This window comes from Ochotona curzoniae, unplaced genomic scaffold, assembly GCF_017591425.1.
Source record: "Ochotona curzoniae isolate NIBS_2020 unplaced genomic scaffold, NIBS_Ocur_1.0 contig_2210, whole genome shotgun sequence".
Classification (NCBI taxonomy): Eukaryota; Metazoa; Chordata; class Mammalia; order Lagomorpha; family Ochotonidae; genus Ochotona; species Ochotona curzoniae.
Window position 1 is genome coordinate 10,289,142 of NW_024465369.1, and position 20,385 is coordinate 10,309,526.

The following is a 20,385-nucleotide window of genomic DNA, read 5'->3' on the forward strand; positions in this document are numbered from 1 at the left end:
TTAGTCATAGTTTCTCTACAGTCGTCAAGTTCTCTGAGATGGAAATTAGAAATAACATATAGAAAAGGAAAAAATTGTGAAGTTTCTCTACCTAGTTCATTCAGTAATTATGTCTCTGCATTGGTGAGGATCCTGCTTAAAATTCTAAGATGAACTTGATAGTATTCTAGGTGGCTTGAAGCAGTGCAAACTTAATCTTCTATAATCATGGGGGGTGATCTAGCTAAGTTAAGTTTCACTGGGTGAAAATCAAATTATTCGTAGATTTCTGTGGTACCTGGAGGCTCTGTTCCTTACATGTTTAGGTTTGAAAGATGTCATCACTCTACAGCTTATGGCCACTCATCTCATAATCTATGTCCACTTGCTTCCATGGTTACATCGCCTTCTCAACATCCTGTTTCTGTGTGATATTTCCATGTCTCATTGCATTGGGTCCACTCAGATTATTCATAAAAATCTCTTCATCCCAGAATCCATGATTTAATAACATCGACCCAGCCCCATTTGCCACATACAATCCCATAGTCTCTAGCAATGAGACATTTGTAATGCCATTACTTACACTGCAACACTTTGCAAATAGAAAATTTGAGAAAAACAATTCAATATCAGATTTTAATAGGAAGGTTGTGTCAAAGTCACATTGTTCCTGCATTTGTGTTATCATGGTTTAATTTGTAAACTCCTCTAGAACCTAGTCCCTGTAATGACTGATCAGGATTCCAATTACAAATTCTTAATCCATGAGCCTATGAAATTTCTCTCCTGTAGCTATGAAATTTCATCCTTTCTAATCTTCCTTTGTGTTTTTAATTCTTTTTTTCAGAAAAGCAAGACCACAACACGAGAATTGAAGCTATAAAATCTCTTGTTCAAAAACTCCCTGCACCAAACCGTGACACCATGAAAGTTCTCTTCAAACATCTAACTAAGTAAGTTGTAGGAGTTTCTGGGAGTGCTGCACTACAGCCATTTCCTGAGAAACTTTTAATTTCAAATCTGAGAGTTTCCAAATGTGTTCATCTCATAAGTTCCCCTCTAGCTGACCAAGATTTTCCAGCAGGAGCTGGAGAATGTACTGGTGATAGGATGAAGAACCTACAAAAGAATTTTCAAAATGATTTGTTTTCCCTGGTCTTTTCAACAAATAAATGCCTACTGATTGACTGTCAGAACTACCGCCAGGATCAGTGGACTGGCCATCTTGACTTTGTTATCCATTGTAACAGAAAGAGCATGAAATGATTCCAATATGAGTATCAAATACGGTGACTAAAAATGTGTTACTAAAAATCTCTAAAATTCAATTTCTTCATTAGTAAAATATCAGTTTGTATTGATAAGGTGTTGTCCCTATAAACACCTAAGAGAAGAGCATCCTAGAAAAACAGTGGAATGTGAAGAACCAGAGATGCCAAAGAAGTTAATGTACACTCCACTGCATATCCATATGTTCCTTATCTTCAAATTTAAACAACATGGATAAAGAACATTAAGTCTGGGATGAGCATGCAGTTTTTTTTTTCCTGTCAATAATCTCTAAACAATACAGTATGAAACTCTTTCCATAGCATCATTGTGTTATAGAATATAGTAATTTAGAGATATTGTCAACTATATAGAAGGGTGTATTAAATTATATGTAAAGATTATAGTACCTTATAATAAAAAGCTTGATTATTGACAGATTTTGATATCCACACTGGTCCAGGGACCATCCCTCACAGACAGAAGGGCGATTGCTTGAGAAAGACAAAGCAGGCCTTGCTGGCTCTAGGCCTATGAGTCAATAACTGAAATTCCGCATATTGGAGGTACCAAGAGTGTCTCCTGGGGTGTTGAGTAGCTATAGAAATGGTAGCACCACATACAAAGATGAGCAGTACTACAGGAGGAAAAAGTTGAGTAGAAGAGCTCCACTTTGAACATGTTAAGATTTAAATGACTCATCGGCCGTCTGTTATCACATTCTTCAGATAAGAAAGAGTAATGAAGTTTTGGCTTACACCATAGAGTAAAATTGAAACCTGATGATAGAGTATCAGGTAAAATTGGGCTGTTTGGCTTTTGTGAGATTAAATGCCCTTAATTACTCATTGCTTGGAATGAGCCATTACTCTACAGATTGCTCAGTTAATCCATAATGTGATTTTAATTATAAATATAACATATAATTCCACAAAAAATACCAAGAGTGATGCCTCATACCATAAGAAATTGATATTTGATTGCCAGTTATCATTCTCAGCTCAAGGAGCAGAAGTACCAATAGATCCTTTCAGATCTAATTCTAAGTACATATAAACATATGAATGGGCATAAGGTTGCTTCTCCTGCTGAAGTATATAATATTCCACATTTTGTTCCACAATTATTTTGCAATGTGAACATGACCAGCCTACCCATTCATTAAACAGGCTTTATTTATTCTTTCCGATGATGGCATAGTAGCCCGTGGTATAATCTGTAACTAGATGAACCAGCCATCGCATTAGGAAACGTATTTAATCTAATTCAACACATTAGGTTCTCTCTCCTTTTACCCTCAGAAGAGAGCTTTGCCTCAAAGTTGAGAATGTACTTTATTGTTAGAGTGTCTTTCTTGTCACCTCTCCATCCTGGATACAGGGGAAGAGCCAGTGTGGTTAGTAAAAGTGTTGTGGACTTAAAAGAAACTAAGAGAACTATAGTCAAGCCTTCCTTCTGTCCTCCTGTTATGATCTCAGGCAAGTAGAATTGTATTAAATATTTTGTGGCTATGAGAATTAAATGAGATAATGCACATAAAATGCCTGGCAAAAGGTAAGCATTCCTTTAATGTTAATTCTTTCCCTTAGGATCCAGACACACCATGAAAAGGGTTTCATATTACAAGTAAATACTACAGTGCTTATCTTAGAAACTTTAACTGGACAAAACCATAAAACAAATGGAAAAGTATCCTGTATAATGCTGTGCAACATGTACTCTTGGAATTCTTGGGAAATATCTGTTACTAAGTCACAATTAATCCTTTTTTCACTTAAAGAATGGCTATAAAATGAAGACATTGAGGGTCAAATAAATCCACTTTCAGAAAATAAAGCAAACATTAGAGCATTTTCCAGGTTTAAATCCTTCAAATAGTGAGGCTGCTTCAGGACGATGCAATAGAATCCTGATGTTCACGGCGAAAGTCTGTTTCTCACACCTAAACGAATTTCCTCATTTCATTAGAATCTTTGCTTAGCTCAAAAGAAATAGAAAGAGATGTTTTAAATTAAGATTTGAGATCAGATTATCTTATCACCTTCATAGCATTCACATTGGAAAATATATCATTGTACATGAGGCTAAAAGCTGTTACTTGCCAGCTACCAACCTTTCTTGGAAGGTATGACTATATTCTACCCTGCGTCAATTTATAAACTGAATTTAATTATGCACAAGTATGTGCACAGGGTTGTATCTTGTTAAGCATTTTTCTTTACTAAGTTTCTGATAAACAGCCAATCGTGGCATGTCATCAAAGCCCAAGAAGACTAAATAAGAAGATTGTTTAACTAGAATTTAAATATATTCATGTTTGAAAGAATCATTAGAATGTTTTCCTTAGTCTTGATGCATTTGGTAGTTCTTCAGAAAATCTACCATCAACACTTGTAGGGAGTGTTTATTCCAAATTGTTGCAAATATATATATATATTTCCAAGTTTGTTTAGTGAGGATCAGGGAACATAATGAAGTGCCAAAAATTCCACTTGACCTACGTACTCTACAGTCAACAGAACAGATCTCCACTTTTGCAGAGCTCTGAATTAAATTTTCCTCTCAAAGCAAAACAGCTACCAACTGAGAAAGCTTAATATGACAAAATTGGACTAGTAAAAAAGTGGATGTAATCCTATCCACAAAATCCAGAATATTTAAAGGATTGCAGCTATCTTCAGCACAAAATTGCACAATGCCTACATAGGTTGTAGAGCTTCACAGCCTAAAAATGTTTATTCAGATTACAGTTAAAATGTTCCTACAATCTAGCTTGAGAGCAGGGATTCAGAATAAGTTATCACCCCCTCACAATGCCATCAATAACGAATATTTATTTATGACCACTTTCAAAGATTGGCATTATGCTTAAAAGTCTAAGACATTGTGTTGGACTTTCTGGATTGACATATAAATAGCAAGTCCTATCTCTATGAAATGTAGGTCAAACACATATTCATAGTGCCTACTTATTTGGAAAAGCATAGACACAGAGTAAAGATATTGTCAATCCATTGGAGAATCTAGAAAGCCAGGTTACTCACTGTCGTAGGTTGGCATTCAAATAAATAACAAAGAAACATTAAAACGTTAGTATATTTGCATGATATGTTTATGGTTTATTAAAGTTATCTTAAAACAGTGCCGGATGAAAGAGATAGAAGGGGAAAATAAATGCTAGAAGTCCCAATGATTTTCATCGGATTGAAGTTATGGAAACCAATTGGAAAGAAGTGTTCCAAATATTGAGCTTTTTTTCCAAAAGAAAAGTACCTGGAACTCTTTTTCTCTCACTCTTCCAGTTATTCGCAAAAATAAGTTTGAGGTTTCTGTGCTAGGTAATTGTAAAAATTGCCCTCATGACAGCAATTTAAAACAAAATAAATAAAAGAAGGTATTGTTTAGATTGGTGCCCTTATCTCTATTTTGCAAGAACAGATAAAGAAATGGAGAGAGCGGTCTTCTGAAAAACTAATGAAATGCAGAGACTCTCATTTTGGCACATGTATTTTGAATCAAGTCCTTAACATGCAGCTAATAGGGATGTAGCAGCTAGCATATTGAGAAAACAGTGACTGTAATATGTCTCAAGAATGAAGGCCTTCCAATCTCATACATTTTAAAATTTCATGTGTATACATTAACTTCACCATGCTATTCTAAGTAACATAGATGGAGGGAATTTATGAAGGGTACAAATCATTTGTGAAAGTACCAGTGCCACTGTTTACTTGGCAACAACGTGTGTGTTCAGGGACAGGGAATGGACTGGGTAGCACATGTACACCGTGTTGTCTCAGTTCAATGGTTTGTATGGCTTCATTTTTAATTTGAGGGAATGTTGTAGATGAAAGCAGGGATACAACGTTTTACATATTGAAAAAGAACGTCATAAATATGTGAAAATTGTGCATATAGAAAAGACTACAAGATATCTGTTGAAATGTACTTTGAGTTGTTGAATTATGATTTTTTTTCATGTATTTTCTTTAATACCCTAACAATGTTATGGAAACAGACATTGAGGTTTAGGCTTTGGAGTTAAGCCTCAGTGATCACCTCATCTCTGCCACTTAGTGGGGGAATACATAACCTTGGCTAAGTCACTCAAATCTAAACTTTATTGCTTTCATTCTTTGAACTGAATGTAGCAATGGAACCTATTTCTGCGGTGGACAGAATATGAATAGTGCCCCTAAAGAATCTTACACAGTACCTAGCTTGCATAAGGTGGTATATAAACTCACTATATTGATATTACTGTTTTTATAATGAGGGAAATGCAAAATAATTTTAATTATATACAGAAAGAATTGTGGTGGTAGTATGGAATGGAATTACTGCCAGCTTTCCTGGATTACAGAAAATTCTTCACTCCATCTCAGAACCTTTTTCCGTAACATGAATTTCCTTACTGGCCTGTCTCAGGCAGTTCTCCAGAGTCTCAGAAAATGCCCCAGCATTCTCCTATCCTCATGCCCAATTCCAATTCTATTCTGTCTGGACTCTTGGTCATCCTGGCGAGCATCTTTTCTCGGATTCTCAGTTCCAATTCTTTTTCACTCTCCAGGCAATAATTTACTAATAAGATCTATATTGTTTACTTTGGCATCAGCTGTGAAGGTTAGAGACGAGACAGGTCTCCCAGTGCTTCTGATCAAGAACCTTCCCTTATAGCAATTTCCTAGGGTTCTCTTGCCTTGATGTCTAACATACAGTGATTTACTCTCAAGTAAAACACACCACTAACTTTGTGGAATCCTGGTGATACATTTTGAAGCTGCTAAGATCTTTCTGTATGCCCCCAGAATCTCATCACCCACATCTCCATTCAGGCCTGGCATGGAACTGCCTCTTGCCACTACCGTTAGTAAGGTATTTTAGCTATTGCTGAAGTTCTTTTTCACATTTTTTATTTCAAAGACAAAAGAATGCCTGGTAATTACCAAAAATTCACAAAATAAACACTAACCCATTTCCACAGAGCTGCACTGAACTAGCTAGCCAGATTTATTTTGTGGCATGCATTTTGAAAATCAAAACATTCTCAAATTTTTTTAGAGGGAGAACATAAAAAAAAATCCTCTGCATGTTCATGGGTCATTCAGAGGAAGTCAAAATATATTCAGAGGGGGTTGCTTTTAAAATGACTTATGAAGTCATGCCATCCATTGATTTTTGAAAATAGCCTTGAAAGAATATATTGGCTGCAGACTTTAAGTGCAAATACACATTCTTGTAGGAGACTTGAATGTTGTAAAATAGGTTGAAAGGGGAGGTTAAAAATCTTGCCTTCTGCATTGACTCTGAGAAAGTCACCCAGCTGTTCATGGAATTCCAAGGTGAAAAAATGATATGGCTGCTGAACAAATCTCATGGAAGCATGCCAGTTGAATGCTGAACTGAAAGGAGAAACTGCTGAGCTGTGGCTATTTTGTGAGAGTAAACTGATATTTAAAGCTTCTCTGTGGTCTTCATGGATATTAAATAAGATATTCTACAAAAACATGTCAGAAACAGCTTAAATGATGATGACCTAGAAATGTTAAGTGTTGCATGAGGAAACAACGGTGAGGAAATGTTTCATCCACTGTGTAAAACTGCACTGTGAGCATTTCTGATATTTGGGGGGGTGGGTAGACTTAGATATGGTTGAAGGACGGACTTCACAGCCCACAAGACCTCACCCTTCTCTCCGGTCATCAACGGCAATGGTTGGTGACGCTCGCCACCTCCCAAGTAGGCCTCTCAATGAGCAGCTCTGGTGTGCTTTGGAGCAGGGTGTGTTTTTCTGTGCTGTCTTCTGGCATTGCCTTCTTCAACCACATTACCTGATATCCAAAGACTCATGGGTCATGAGTATTTTTACTGGAAAAAGAAGAACCTGTACAAATTTTTTTTCTCTCTCACTCTTACTCTTTTTTCTCTTTCTCTCATTTTTTTTTTCCTGAAGGAACAGGGGTTGTTTAAAATAAGCCAGAAGCTTAATGGTTCCTTTGCTCGTGTATTTGAAATGGCACCCTAATCATTTTGAAGAGCTAATGTACTTCCTATGGGCCTGAAATTCCTCAACTGGACTCCTGTGGCAGAATTTGGCCTGGTAGTTAAGAAAATTAATTACTCTGATCACAAGGGTGAAGCAATAGTTCCCAACTCCCTGTAGTAATCATTAAAATGTCATCAATGTAGGAGACATCTTGGCACGGGATTTATAAGGTTTGTGAGCTGGGGACTAAGGTTCAATGATCCCTCCAGTAGCGGATCCTTGTTTAGGGGAAGGCTATAGGATGTAAGATATTAAAACTATTATTATTATTATGTCTTTAGATTTATTATTTTGCAGTAATATTTACCACAGAATAATAATAAACAAAACAAACCTTAGAGGGACTGTTATTGCATCTATCATTGTTGGTGAGGGTCAACCTCATAAGGTAATTCCCTCATAGGGGTAAATATTTTTTTAACTTCTCCAGCCTTTTCCACTATGAATCTTGGCCTTTTAGCTAATGAAAAGAACTGAGGCTTTGGAAAGGGAAGACATAAGCTCAAATCCCAACCTCAGATTTAAAATGTATAACTCTTCTCTTTGTTCATTTGTGAAATGCAGGTCAAATTCAGAGCATGAAAATGTTTGTTAACTATAAAATACTACCCACTAATTCCTTCAGGAAGTTTTAAATGAGTGCTTTCTGTATTCAAGAACTAGATGAAATCAGGAATTGACAGGATATGTAACAAACTAGCCTGTCTCCTGTTTTTGTCAATAAAGGTTTACTGGAACATGTGCCTCAATTTGTTTATGCATTGTCCATTGCTATTTTCACAATGCAGTGAAAAGAGTTAATAGTCTAGGTTGCACAAGGCCGAAATTATTCACTCTGACCCTTTAGTTTAAAAAAAAAGTCAAAAAGTTCATTGTGGCATAGCAGATTAAGCAACTGCCCAGAATAACTCTATCCCTTACCAAAATACAAGTTCCCATTGCTCTGATTCCTATCCATCTTCCTGCTAATGCATCCTGGGAGGCAACAACTGATGGCTGAAGTATTTGAGGCCCTGCCACCAACATGGGAGATCAGAATGGACTTCCAGGTTTGACCTGGCCCATCCTGGCTGTGGTGGTCATTTGGACAGTGAATAGCAGATCTCTCTCTCTCTCTCTCTCTCTCTCTCTCTTTCTTTCTTTCTCCTCTGTCTTTCTGAATGTGGAATATATGTGTGGAAGGATGAGAGAGAGAGACAGACTGCATTTCAAGTAAAATTTATGGACATTAAAAAATGAAAAGAAAAAAGTTGTTGACCCTTCAACTCAATACTGGAGATATGTAAAATATTCTTTCCCTCACATATCATCTTCTCAGGTAGTTAAATTAGGAAGCAATTACAATAAATGTGGTGTGATATGATATATGAATTTATGAGACCACCAAGTGAAGCGGGAGCTGAAATTTGGCAGCATATGAGCTTGGAATGCTGTAAACAACTTAAATTATGAAGAGTATCATATGCTTTCTAAGGCATTTATACTTTTTTTTCTATAGACACTGATAAATTCCCTGTAAGGTCAGAAGCAAGGAGCTAAGGTGAAGAGATTTGTACTTTGAGATTACAACTGTGATAAGAGTAAAGATAGTTTGTGGGAAGGCAATGCAATAGATAAACAAAGCAATTTATTAAGAGGCTAATATAGTCCAAGCTAGATCCTAAACTAAGGCAGTAGCAGCAAGGATGAGTCCCAGGGGTGGAAATCACAGGCACTGAGGAGATGGATTCAACAGGACATGCAAAGACAGAGGTTAGGAAGAAGGATTTCAGTTTGGCGGCCAGGCATTGACCTGCATTGACCATGGATGTGATGATATCCATACTGAAAAAAGGACCAAACTGAAGGCCCAAAAGAATCTGAAATTTGAGGATCACCATATGATTTAGTCATTGTTTATATTGTATTAGTGATGTTCAGATGGTTAGAAAATACATGCAGAAAATACAAGACAAATGATTTGAGGTATAAATTTGAAAGTTCTCAACTTAAAAAGGGCAAGGGAGGAAGTTCATGAACAACACCGAGGGACGACATGAAGAGAGTTGAGAGCAGACTCCTAGGGCCTTCTGACATATACGACATGGTCAGAGAAAGAAACATGAGAAAGAACATCTGGCAACAGCATATGTATAGATACAAAGAAAATTTGGCAAGAGCCCAGTCATTGTACTTTGTAATTAAAACGACTGATTCAGGGGCTAATGTTGTAGCATCAGCATCCCTTGTAAGATTGCCAGTTTGAGTCCTTACTGATACTCTTTAGACCTAGTTTGCTGCTAATGTTCCTTGGAAGGCAGCAAATGATGCCCTGAGTGCTTGGGCTCCTGCCACATATGTGAGAGATGAGAACAGAGTTCTTAGGTGCTGGCTTCCTTTAGGCTCAGTCCTTGCTGTTGCATGCGTTGGCACCGAATAAGCAGACAAGATTCTCTCTCTCTCTCTCTCTATCTATCTATCTATCTATCTATCTCCCCCACTGTATTTATTTGTCTGTATTTCAGGTAAACAAAATTTTTTGAAAACGAAATCACTGACTTCACAAAATTCTCATAAAATTCAGTAAAATTTGTAGCAATAACCAGCTGCTGTTTTTTTCTGTTGTAGCTGTTGCTACTGTTGTTTTGCAGGTTTATTTATCTATGTATTTCAATGGAAAGTGGCACACAGAGAGAGGGTGAGATAGAGAAAGTTCTTCCATCAGCCAGTTTACACCATAGATGATTGCAATAACCTGGTCAGGTTAGGAAAAAGCAAGAAAGCAGTAACTACATCCTGGTGTCTCGAAGGGGTGGCAGGGGCCCAAATAATTGTGCCATCATTTGCTGCCTTCCTAGAAACATTAGCAGGGAACTGGATAAGAAGTGGTGCAGCCAGGACTTGAACCAATGTGCAGGTATCACAACTGGTGACTTTATCTGCTGTGCCACAATGGCAGAAGCACTATCCGGATACTGTTCTTGTGCCGATTCTATTTGCTTGGAAAAATTACTGGAATAAACATAGTAATTTACAGGAGAAAAATAATACACCATAGACCACATCCCAGGTCCATCATTTGTATCAGATCCAGTACTGACTTTTTACTGTCTTCAATTATTTAGCATCATGTAAAAGATAGGGAAAGAGAGAGAGAGAGAGAGAGAGAGAGAGAGAGAGAGAGAGAGAGAAATAAATCATCTTGATTACAAAAGCTTGCCCTCTCTTTTTAAGTATTTGAAGAAATTTGGTTCCCCTGCTTTGTGGAGCACAGACAAGCAAACTTCAAAGTGGAAGGGGGAAAAAATCAACCAGACCTCAAATCACCTGATTTCCAGTCCTTTGGACCACACTTTACTCTCTTGCCAATACCAATACTTGATTGTTTCTTCAGGATGAGGGAATAGTAAAACGAAGTGAGAAAGAGACTCCAGCTATGATAGAGGCATGGGCCCATCCTGCCAGTTCCTTTGTGTTAATTGCACACCACATATAACCCCCAACACTTTAAATAAAGTTATGTCATTAATCCTAATTAGTTAACAAACCCTTATATTTATATAACAGGTTTTCTTGGTTACTGTCAGCCTCCTCCTCTTCCTCCCTCCCTCCTTCCTTTCTTAAATATATCCAAGTTCTGTGTCAACATTAATTAATTCTTGAGGGTATATATGTGCACAGGATCGTGCCTATATACACTTTCAAAAAGGGCACATTTTCTCAAGGCGGTGCTGTCGCTGCCTTTGCTACCTTCATTCTCCTCTTTAAATGGAAAGCACTGAACCCAGATGCCCAACCACAGAAGATATTCTTCCAGAAGCAGCATCTGGCTTCCTGGCAAGCCCTCCAGGCGAGCTGTTTGGGGAACGCTGCTGTTGTCTCTCGCTCTGTCACGTGTATCAGACACCATGGCCTCTCTGGCTGGCATGTCCAGACAGCTGCCAATTCCTTTCGGTTCACCTTTAATTCTGAGAAATTCGTCCCTCATTTCCATGTCGTACTGGACTTATTTTTGTCCCCACTGTTCAGAAGAATTCCAGGACAGGCCTCATTCCTCACTGTCTGTCAGCTTCTTCTGCAGCATTCTATCATGTAAACTCCAGTGAAATCTGACCTTAGCGCAGATTATTTTTAATAATACTTCCTTGCCACTTCTTGTCCACCAACCTCCTTGTCAACTGTGAGGTTGTTCCTTGAAAAGGAAACAAAAAATCCTACCGTTGTAATTTAGTTTGGTCTATACACAAGACATGAAAGTACTCTTGACATTTGTGTATTCTTTAGTTAAATCACATTGGCTTGCCACATCCTTGTCACACCATGAACAAAAGAGCATCACAGGATGGGAAACGCCAAGAAGATACCGCAGTCGGTCCAGGCTGTGTGGTATTTACAAGCAGCACACACTTCAGGAAAATGAGAAATTTTTTTAAATTAACTTTTTTTTTACCTGTTAATATATATACGTATATATTATCATGATGAAGAATTATGTGGGTTTTTTATGGATAATTGTTAAGAACACAGAGTCCTATGGTAGCCCACGCAACAAGAAGCAGTGACAAGGTGCTGACAAGTCCGGCAGCAGTCCCCAGAATGCAGAGGAGAAAGCAGAAATTAGAGCTGCAGGGTGACATCCAGGAATAGTTAACACAATATCTGCAAATTTCCATTCGTTGGATTTGGGCGTTTTTTCTTCTCCTCTTGTAAGAAGTACAGTCTGTGTGAGGTTTCAGGTCTTCAGTCAGTAACGTGTGGATTGAGAAAGGACTGGACGGCAACAGCGGACAGGCAGAAGTCTCAGATGTAATAATCATTCGCCTGTGTTCAGTAGCAGATGCACCCAATGCTTTGAAGGGGTATCCAGTCAAAACTACCTGCTTCATTTAAACGAGAGCCCCTAGGGAACAGGAGAGGGAATTGGGGACTCTTTGAGTCAGGCCATTGGAAAAGTTTCCTTGGAACTGTATCCATGAAATAAGAGCCAAATTTTTAGATACAAATATTTGAGTCAGTTGTATTTCTGCCTTTGTGACTTTGGGCTTTTTTTCCTTATAGTTTTCCCCAGGTTTATTTGTTAATAGTTAAAATAGAAGTTAAAAAATATATGCCAAACTCAAAAGCTTAGTTTCTAAATATTTTCCTTTGTCTAGAGTCCCCGGTATTTACTTCTGGTCATTTCGTCTTCCCTTCTATATCCCACTCACATATTTTTTAACTCTTTTCTCGAAAGTAACCTTTTCCTTTTCCCTGCATTTCTTCCCGCTATCATAATCCTTCTCCAATTCTTTCTTGGTCCTTTATTCTGAGAATTTGATTCACTTTCAAATCACTGTTTCCCACATCATCTCTCCACCCACTTACTCAGGAAACAAACACACATCAAGTATTTATTACATGATAGATGCTGAGCTGAAAATGAAGAGAGCTTCACCAGGAAAGCAATAAACTCTTAGGATTTGGAAGCGTCATTCAGTTTTGTGATCTGCTTCTGGGAATGATCACATCCCCTAATCCTATCCTCAGTCCCAATTTTCTCACTCTACATCCTTCCTTTCTTCCAGAGCTTTGTGTTTTAGAGGCATTATGTCAACGTATGCATCAGAAAGAGGAAGCCCTCACTGTTTTTTTTTACTTTTTCATGAATACGTTGGAACCCTTTGAACTGAAACCATTCTAAGGATTAGGCAAGATATATGTGTTGGTACTCAGCTACACACACACACACACACACACACACACACACACACACACGCAAATAAATGCCTATTTTCTACTCTCTTCTTAGTAAATAGTCTTTCCTCTATCACTTGTGTTCACTCGTTTGCTCATTCATTCATCAGTTTTCATTTGTCCCTTGTGGTGTTTAGGGTATTAAAAAAAAACCCAAATTATTCTAAAGGAACTTTTCTGATTGATTTATATCTTTTCCTGAGCATCATAAAGGTTAAGTATGCTCACAGAGTAAAATGACAGGCACAGTGGCACTTTACCTACACCTGAGATATTTTCATTTTGTGTACTTCTTTAGCAATCATTTTGTATCTCAAGTAAATTTTGCTCTCAAACATGTCTCTTCTCCAATGAAAGTGTGGTGTTGCTCTCTTGGATCCCCTATCAGCCGTATTTTCACATTTCTCTTTCATTTCCAGCTTGCACTGAGATACTGAGCAATTTTGTTGGTAGTCTCGGGTCCCACTATAGTATTCTAACTGGGGGAAAGGGAAAAATCAAACACATACTCTATTCACTCCTGACCATCCTTTTCATGTCACACTGTTGAAATTTTAAAGGAATTTATATTTCCCTAGCAAGTCCAAGAAGTCGCCTTTCTTACTGACAGACGCCAAGCTGTTTTGTACATCCCATCATCATATTCTTGTTATTATTTACATGGTTTCTACTCCTGCCCTATAAAATCCTGTAATAGTCTAGGTACGCCTAGAAGCAGGTGGTTACATAGAAAACTCAACAAATGTCTATTTCATGTTCTAGCAATTTCTGTTGCCAAAACACAAGTCACAAGGAATAGTGATAAATAATAGCAGACATGCAGATGTGCATGGAATTCTGGGCACCGAGTGGGAACGGTGAAGGACATGACCAGAGAGAGGCATTTTGTTCATCACGAGTGCAGCCACCTGAAAAACACCAGCTAATTAGCACTCTGTAGCCACACAACACAGCAGTTTAGTACAAGAAGCGAACAATACTTTACCTAATTGAAACTACAGAGCCGACTTAGGTAGGCTGAATGCAATTACACAGATTGGAAGTCAGCCAGGACACTGAGGTTAACAACCCCTTCTCTCACAAAAAGCGCCACGGGAACTTTAATGACCACAAGTGGTAAGGACTGCCATCCTACATCCATGCAAGGTTCTCACCTCTCACAGCCCAGGCTCCATCAGAAATGACTTCACAGTATCCACTAATTGCCTAGAAATATACAGTGCCCCCTGTTGGCGTACTCGCAACTGCACCAAGGGATAGGCACACCATGTGCTAGTCCTGTGGCCAGCTCTACTACCCATGTGCAACCCTAAAAGGAGTTCAGGGATTCTCACTGAATTTAACATGCTTTAAGCCAGATCATCTGGGAATCCTATTCAAAATGCAGACTCTGATTTAGAAGTCCTGGGATGGGTTCTGAGACTCTGCAAAGAGAACAAGTGTCAAGGCAACAAGGCTGCTATTGTGGAGACCAAACTTGCAGAAATCAGGCTCTGTGGAAAAAAAGGTGGAAGTTCTCTGATAACCACGATCCAGGGGATGGGCAGAAAGAGGGCAGTCAAGGGGCACTGGACACTCAGAATTCCCTTTCTTTGTCTCAGAAATTAGACGAAGCAGACATGGAGATTTTGAAATAATAATCCAATCCAAAACCCACTTCTAGATGGCTTTTACTGTAAGTGAAAGAAGGGTGTTGATCCCTGAATATGCTTCACAAACGAGATGCCTGCTCTGAACAACACTCGTGTTCTCATTCCTCTATTTGATGCCTTAGCAGAAGGATGCCAGGTCCTTTATGACCTCCAAAAACCAAAACTGTCTGACTTTCAAGGTGAATCAAGGCCAGACACGATGACAGAAGGCCAATCTTCAAAACATAGCCCATGGACAGCGAAAAGACTGATCATTTTTCTTTCAGAGCTTTGTAAGATAAAACTGGAACTGCTGAAAGCATCAGAGAATGGGCCATGTTTAAGCTTATATTATGCAAACACGGTTCATAGCTATGCGCTATAGAGGCTTTAGTGATAAAGCCTGAATATTCCATTAAAGACTTTTAATTGTTAGTTGGATTAATGATTGCATTCCTTATCTAGTTATTTCCTAAGTGCTTTTTACACTAATATCCACATATTTTGTGACTTTTTAATGATAGAATTCACTTAGATGTTGGAAATGAAATACACACACACACTTAAAAAGCTAGACCTAGTTAACTGTGGGTGGAAGCAGTAAGGTTTTCTACATTTAGACATTGCAATAAACTAGATAAAACTGGGGTTTAAATATACATTTATCCTAATATATATCTCATCACCATAGCTGTAAAAAAGCTATTACTTGCCAACTATATACAAATTTAAGATATTATTCAAAATACAGCATTTGAAATGTTCAGCCATCTAAAGGCAACATGGCAAAGTACAAAAACAAGAAAAAGAAGATGATTATCAGTCAATGGGTCAGCTGGACTGACCCTTTATTACAGACTCCACTACCCAAACTTGAGAGGAAAAAAATCAGTACAAAGTCGCCATAGCCTAAGGTTCTGCCTTTGTGAAGATACCAATCAAGAGGGCACACAGCACTAAAAATAAGGAGTAAAAAATAATTGGCAGTTTGTACAGCTGATGGTCAAACGGGGGTAAATGAATTAAAGCAATATGAAATTTACAGGTGAAGTTAAACTTTACAGCACAGGTGAAATTTAGAAAGTATGGGAATGGTTTGCAGGTGGCTAGAAAAAAGCCAAGTTGGAGCAACCTTACTGTGGCAGGAGGCAAAGAAGAGACCTGGGCATAAGGAGGGGCCAGATTGTGGATGAGTTTGGCGGAGAATTAAAGTCTGATTTCTGTAGTCAAAGGGAGGTAGAGTTGGAGGTGGAATGGGCTAGTCAGTAATTCAACATGAGTTCTTTTGTAAGACAGTATTTATGAATGTATGTACATGTTTGAGAAATAGATGATACAGACAGGAAGAGATAGAGAGACAGAGATCATCCATCTGCCAGTTCGCACCTCAAATGCCTACAACAGCTAGGTCTGGACCAGGCTGACACCAGCAGCCAGAAACTCCATCTGGCCTTATACAAAAATGGTAGGAACTCAAGTACTTGAGCACCAACTGCTGTCTCCTAATGCATTAGGAGGAGGCTGAAGTAGCCAGGATTCAAACAGGATAATCTATGGGATGTCATTCCTATCTCATGGCTTAACCCCAATGATCCACAGACCTTACTACTGTAAGTTCTGCTTTGGTTTTCATTTTCAGTATCTCAAGCAATCTATCCATTGATCATCTTCATATGTAAAATAGGTTTTTGAGGATAGAGAGGCTGTAGAAGAAATCCAGACAGCCAGTAGTGACGAACTAGCTCACAAGCAATTGCTGTTATGTGCACTGTAAAGTCCAGTGGCAAAACTGAATTTCCTTGAGAGACTCTGAATCATGTCAAGAGTATGATCTGGGGGTTGGCATTGTGGCATAGCAAATAAAACCATAGCCCGCAACACCAGCTCAAGTCCCAGATGCTTCCCATCTAATCCAGCTCCCTGCTAATGCACCTGGGAAAGCAGTGGAAGATGGCCCAAATGCTTGGGACCCTGCACCCATCTGGAAAACCCATAAAAATCTTCTAGCTCCTGGCATCAGTATGACCCACCCCTGACTGTTGTAGTCATTTGGGGAGTGAATTAATAGATGAAAGATCTCTCTCTGTCTCTCTCTCTCTCTCTCTCTCTCTCTCTCTCTCTCGTGTGTCTGTGTGTCTGTGTGTGTGTGTTTGTGTGTGTGCCTCTCGCTCTTTGTGTAACTCTGTATTTCAAATAAATACAATACATATTTTTAAAATGGGAAAGCTGTTTTCTTTTTTCTGCAGTAGTGCCTGAAGAACTAGAAAGAGTTTAAGAGAGCGCTAGGGTGTCTAGTCTGTAGACTAACAGAATGGCAAAGCCACTGATGATTATATCATCATTGTCCCTTATTGCACACCAAGTATGTGCTGAGCCCTGTTCTAAGAACTGTTGATATGCCAGAAATCACCTTACCCTCAGTGAAGTTACATCATAACATATATAATATGAGTAAATAAAGCAAGTCAACATCATATAAAGGAAAAACTGTAGCATATGAGAAGGTGGTAGTTAATAAGGAGCTAGAAGTATTGGGGCAAAATACTGAGGATTAATAGTCCTGAATGAGGTGGGGAAGGTTATCAATAGTGAAAAGTAAGATCATGGGGTTAGACTTCGTTGGGAAAATGAGACTAGATGAAGGTGTTAGTGATTAGAATACCTAATTCCAAACAACACAACTACTAGGGGGCTGGAGAGTTTGCAATTAAATGAGACAGAAAGGCTGGCAAGCTGGAATAGAATGTGGATTGAGAGAGGAAGAGCAGGGTGAGGTCTCAATGCGAAAGGTCACTTGGGAAGTAACATGAAGCAGGAGCATGAAAAGGAGTAACATGAACTAGCTTCAGTTTAAAAGTTACTGTACTGAAAACACATTCTAGAGCATAAAGGTGAATACAGGAAAAGCAGCTCAAAAACTATATAAAATATCCAATATCAGTTTAATCAGAGCATCATTCATGGATAGAAAATGTTTCACATGCTTGTGTCCAGTGGGTGGAGACTCTAAAGAACGAGGTTCCAATAGCAGCCTAGTGTGCACTTCCAGAAGGGCATTAGACACATGACTTTGCTTGACAGCCATTGTTCTACTGTTATTACCTTGGATGGAATTATTACCTTTGTGCATGTGTGCATGCGTACACACATACACACACACACACATGCCTATATTCCAATGACATCAATAACATGAAAGTCAAGCCTATGTACTCATCTCCATATTCATGATCTCACATCAGATTCAACAAACCCCACACTGAAATATTCAGAAAATTATGTCTGTGCTAAGCATATATAGAGTTTTTTTTGCTTGTCCTACAGCATAACAAACATCCACATAACATTTATATTACATTAGCTATTATAAATAACAGAGATAATTTAAAGTATATTATATAAAGTATAACTTAAAATGTATTAGAAAATATGAGTGAGGTTATATGCATTATACTACTTTACATAGGGACTTGAGCATAGCAGATTGGGTGTCCATGGGTCCTAGAACCACTCTTCTTCGAACACTCGGGAGTACCTGTACTTCATTTGAGTTTCCCACAACTAAATATCCGAGGAGAGACCAATTTAAATGTGTGATTTTGTCCTAAATTCAAATCTAGTGAGTAGAATGCAGGGACCATCAGGCTGAGAAACAGTCTGAGTCCACGTCCTGACTCCAACTGCACTGCTTTGGGTAACACAGCATCTTGGAGCATTGATTTCTTCTTCTGCATTAAAGAACATTATAATAACCCATGCCTCAAAGGAAGTTGAGAAAATTGACAATTGTGAATGGATGCCGATGATAAATGTTGAAGCACCAAAAAAATGAAGCTCTTTGATTATGACCTCAGTTGACCTCCTTACTGGCCTCCAGCAACAGCAACAGATACCCTGGTGTGCCTGGTGGAAATTTTTCATTATTTTATATTTAAAATTAATTCCAGGATCATTTCTTCCTGGCTTCCTATAGAGAATAGAGCAACAGGAGGTATTAAACAAACCAGCTTAGTGAATGGGTTAATGAAGGTGTGATATTACAGGAGGAAACAGATTTGCGGATTAGCTTTTCAGAGCAAGTAGTTCCAGCAGTGAAAATGAACGTATTCCCCAGAAGCACTCAGAATCAGAAGAGAATGAGTTAAATACAACTTTGGGGACTCACACTAGAAGATCACTAAGGAGCAAAGGGGAAAAAGGAGAAAGTAAACAGATAATTAAAATCATCAGCTTCATAATATCCTGAAGAGTATCATCAAATAGTATTATTCAATGAATAACTTCTGCTCCAAAAGGATCCAAACAAATTTCAATTAGCTGCCATTTCACCAGTCAGAAGTTTCTAATAACCATCCATTTATCTAATAACCCCACTCTAGCACAGAGATAACTCAAGTTCCTAATGAGGGCTTGAAGATTCAAAACTTCCCTGTGAATTATCAAAGGATGATAATGTGATGACCATTGTCATTTTAATATTAATTGTGTTGTTTGATTACTGCTAATCCACATACGATAATAAGTGTTTTTAACCAGAGAATTTGCTTAATCAGAGCTTTCTCCTTCCCTTCTAAGTAATAGAAGTTTTACTAAAGGGAAATGCACATAAAGCCCTTTTTGCAGCTTGTCTCTTAAGTAGACACTCACCAACATACCTAGCCAATAATCACCTCCTTTCCAAAACTCACATCTTTGTGTCTTTTTACCTGACATTTTGGAATTCACCTGAAAACACCAACTATTTGCCAAGACAGAACTTGGCCTATGGAGAAGACACCATATTCAACATCAGTCTGGGAACACAACATACTCAATTCTTTTAATTCATTAAGATTTTAACCTCTTTTATCATCATTTACACAATTGAAGATTATAACCTTTTTTTTTTTGTAGGAAAACTGGGCTCTAGGCAATAAAGAGTTAAGACTAGAAAGTTCATTCGTGTGCCCTGCTCTTATCTCCTTCTGCTCAACCCCTCCTTCCCTGTGGTACCACAGATGAAAAATGCCTTAGACATAGTTTTTGCAATGCTAATATTTAAACAGTAAAAGATACCTTAAGACCTTCATCAAGAATTTTTAAGGCCTCATTTAATGTCAGTGTCAAGGTTCTGTGAGGAATAATTAATATAACAAACCAAGGTCTATGTGCCCATCGATTGCCAGGGAATTTATGCAGGTAACTCATTAATGCTGGAGGGGGTTCTGCATGTAAATCCCAAAGTCTCGATAGGGAAATAGGACCCAGTGATTTTCCCTCCTATAAAAAACACAAACAATGACAAGTATAAAAGCAGATAACCTGAATATCTATACAAACAGCTATACAGCTTGTAAAAGTTTTCCATTTACATCCTGTCACCTCTTCTTTCCACTTGTATAAAAGATGGGACAATTATTTGAACAAACCTATCCATATAAATCAATGTAGCTTTTTTTGCTGTGGGAAGACTGGGTGTTTAAGGCATTTAATATTTCAGCATCCCCACATTATCACCAGGATCCATTTCGCTTTGTGGTCAAGTGCATGATTAGCACTGTGACAGGATATTGGCCATTTTCATATGAAGATCTGCAAATCCTAGTAAACAAATACCAGTTGGAAAAATTAAGAACAAGTCTGTGGACTGGAATGCACCCTACTTGTAATGGGAACAAAAAGCTGGCAATCAAATCTAAAGAAAAAAGCTAAATCACAGCAGAATGACCTACTTTAAGGCATTTGCCAAAGAGGCAGTGTTTTTAG

The 20,385-nt window shown here is 38.2% G+C and overlaps 1 protein-coding gene across 5 annotated transcripts in view; it reads left to right on the plus strand.

Moving 5' to 3' along the window:
• ARHGAP15 (Rho GTPase activating protein 15) overlaps positions 1 to 20,385 on the plus strand; it is a 616,474-nt gene that overhangs the window by 550,511 nt on the left and 45,578 nt on the right. For all 5 annotated transcript variants that reach the window (XM_040971526.1, XM_040971524.1, XM_040971525.1 and 2 more), the window contains exon 13: positions 830 to 935. In XM_040971526.1, coding sequence (XP_040827460.1) covers positions 830 to 935 — 106 coding nt within the window. The remainder of the gene's footprint in view (positions 1 to 829; positions 936 to 20,385) is intronic.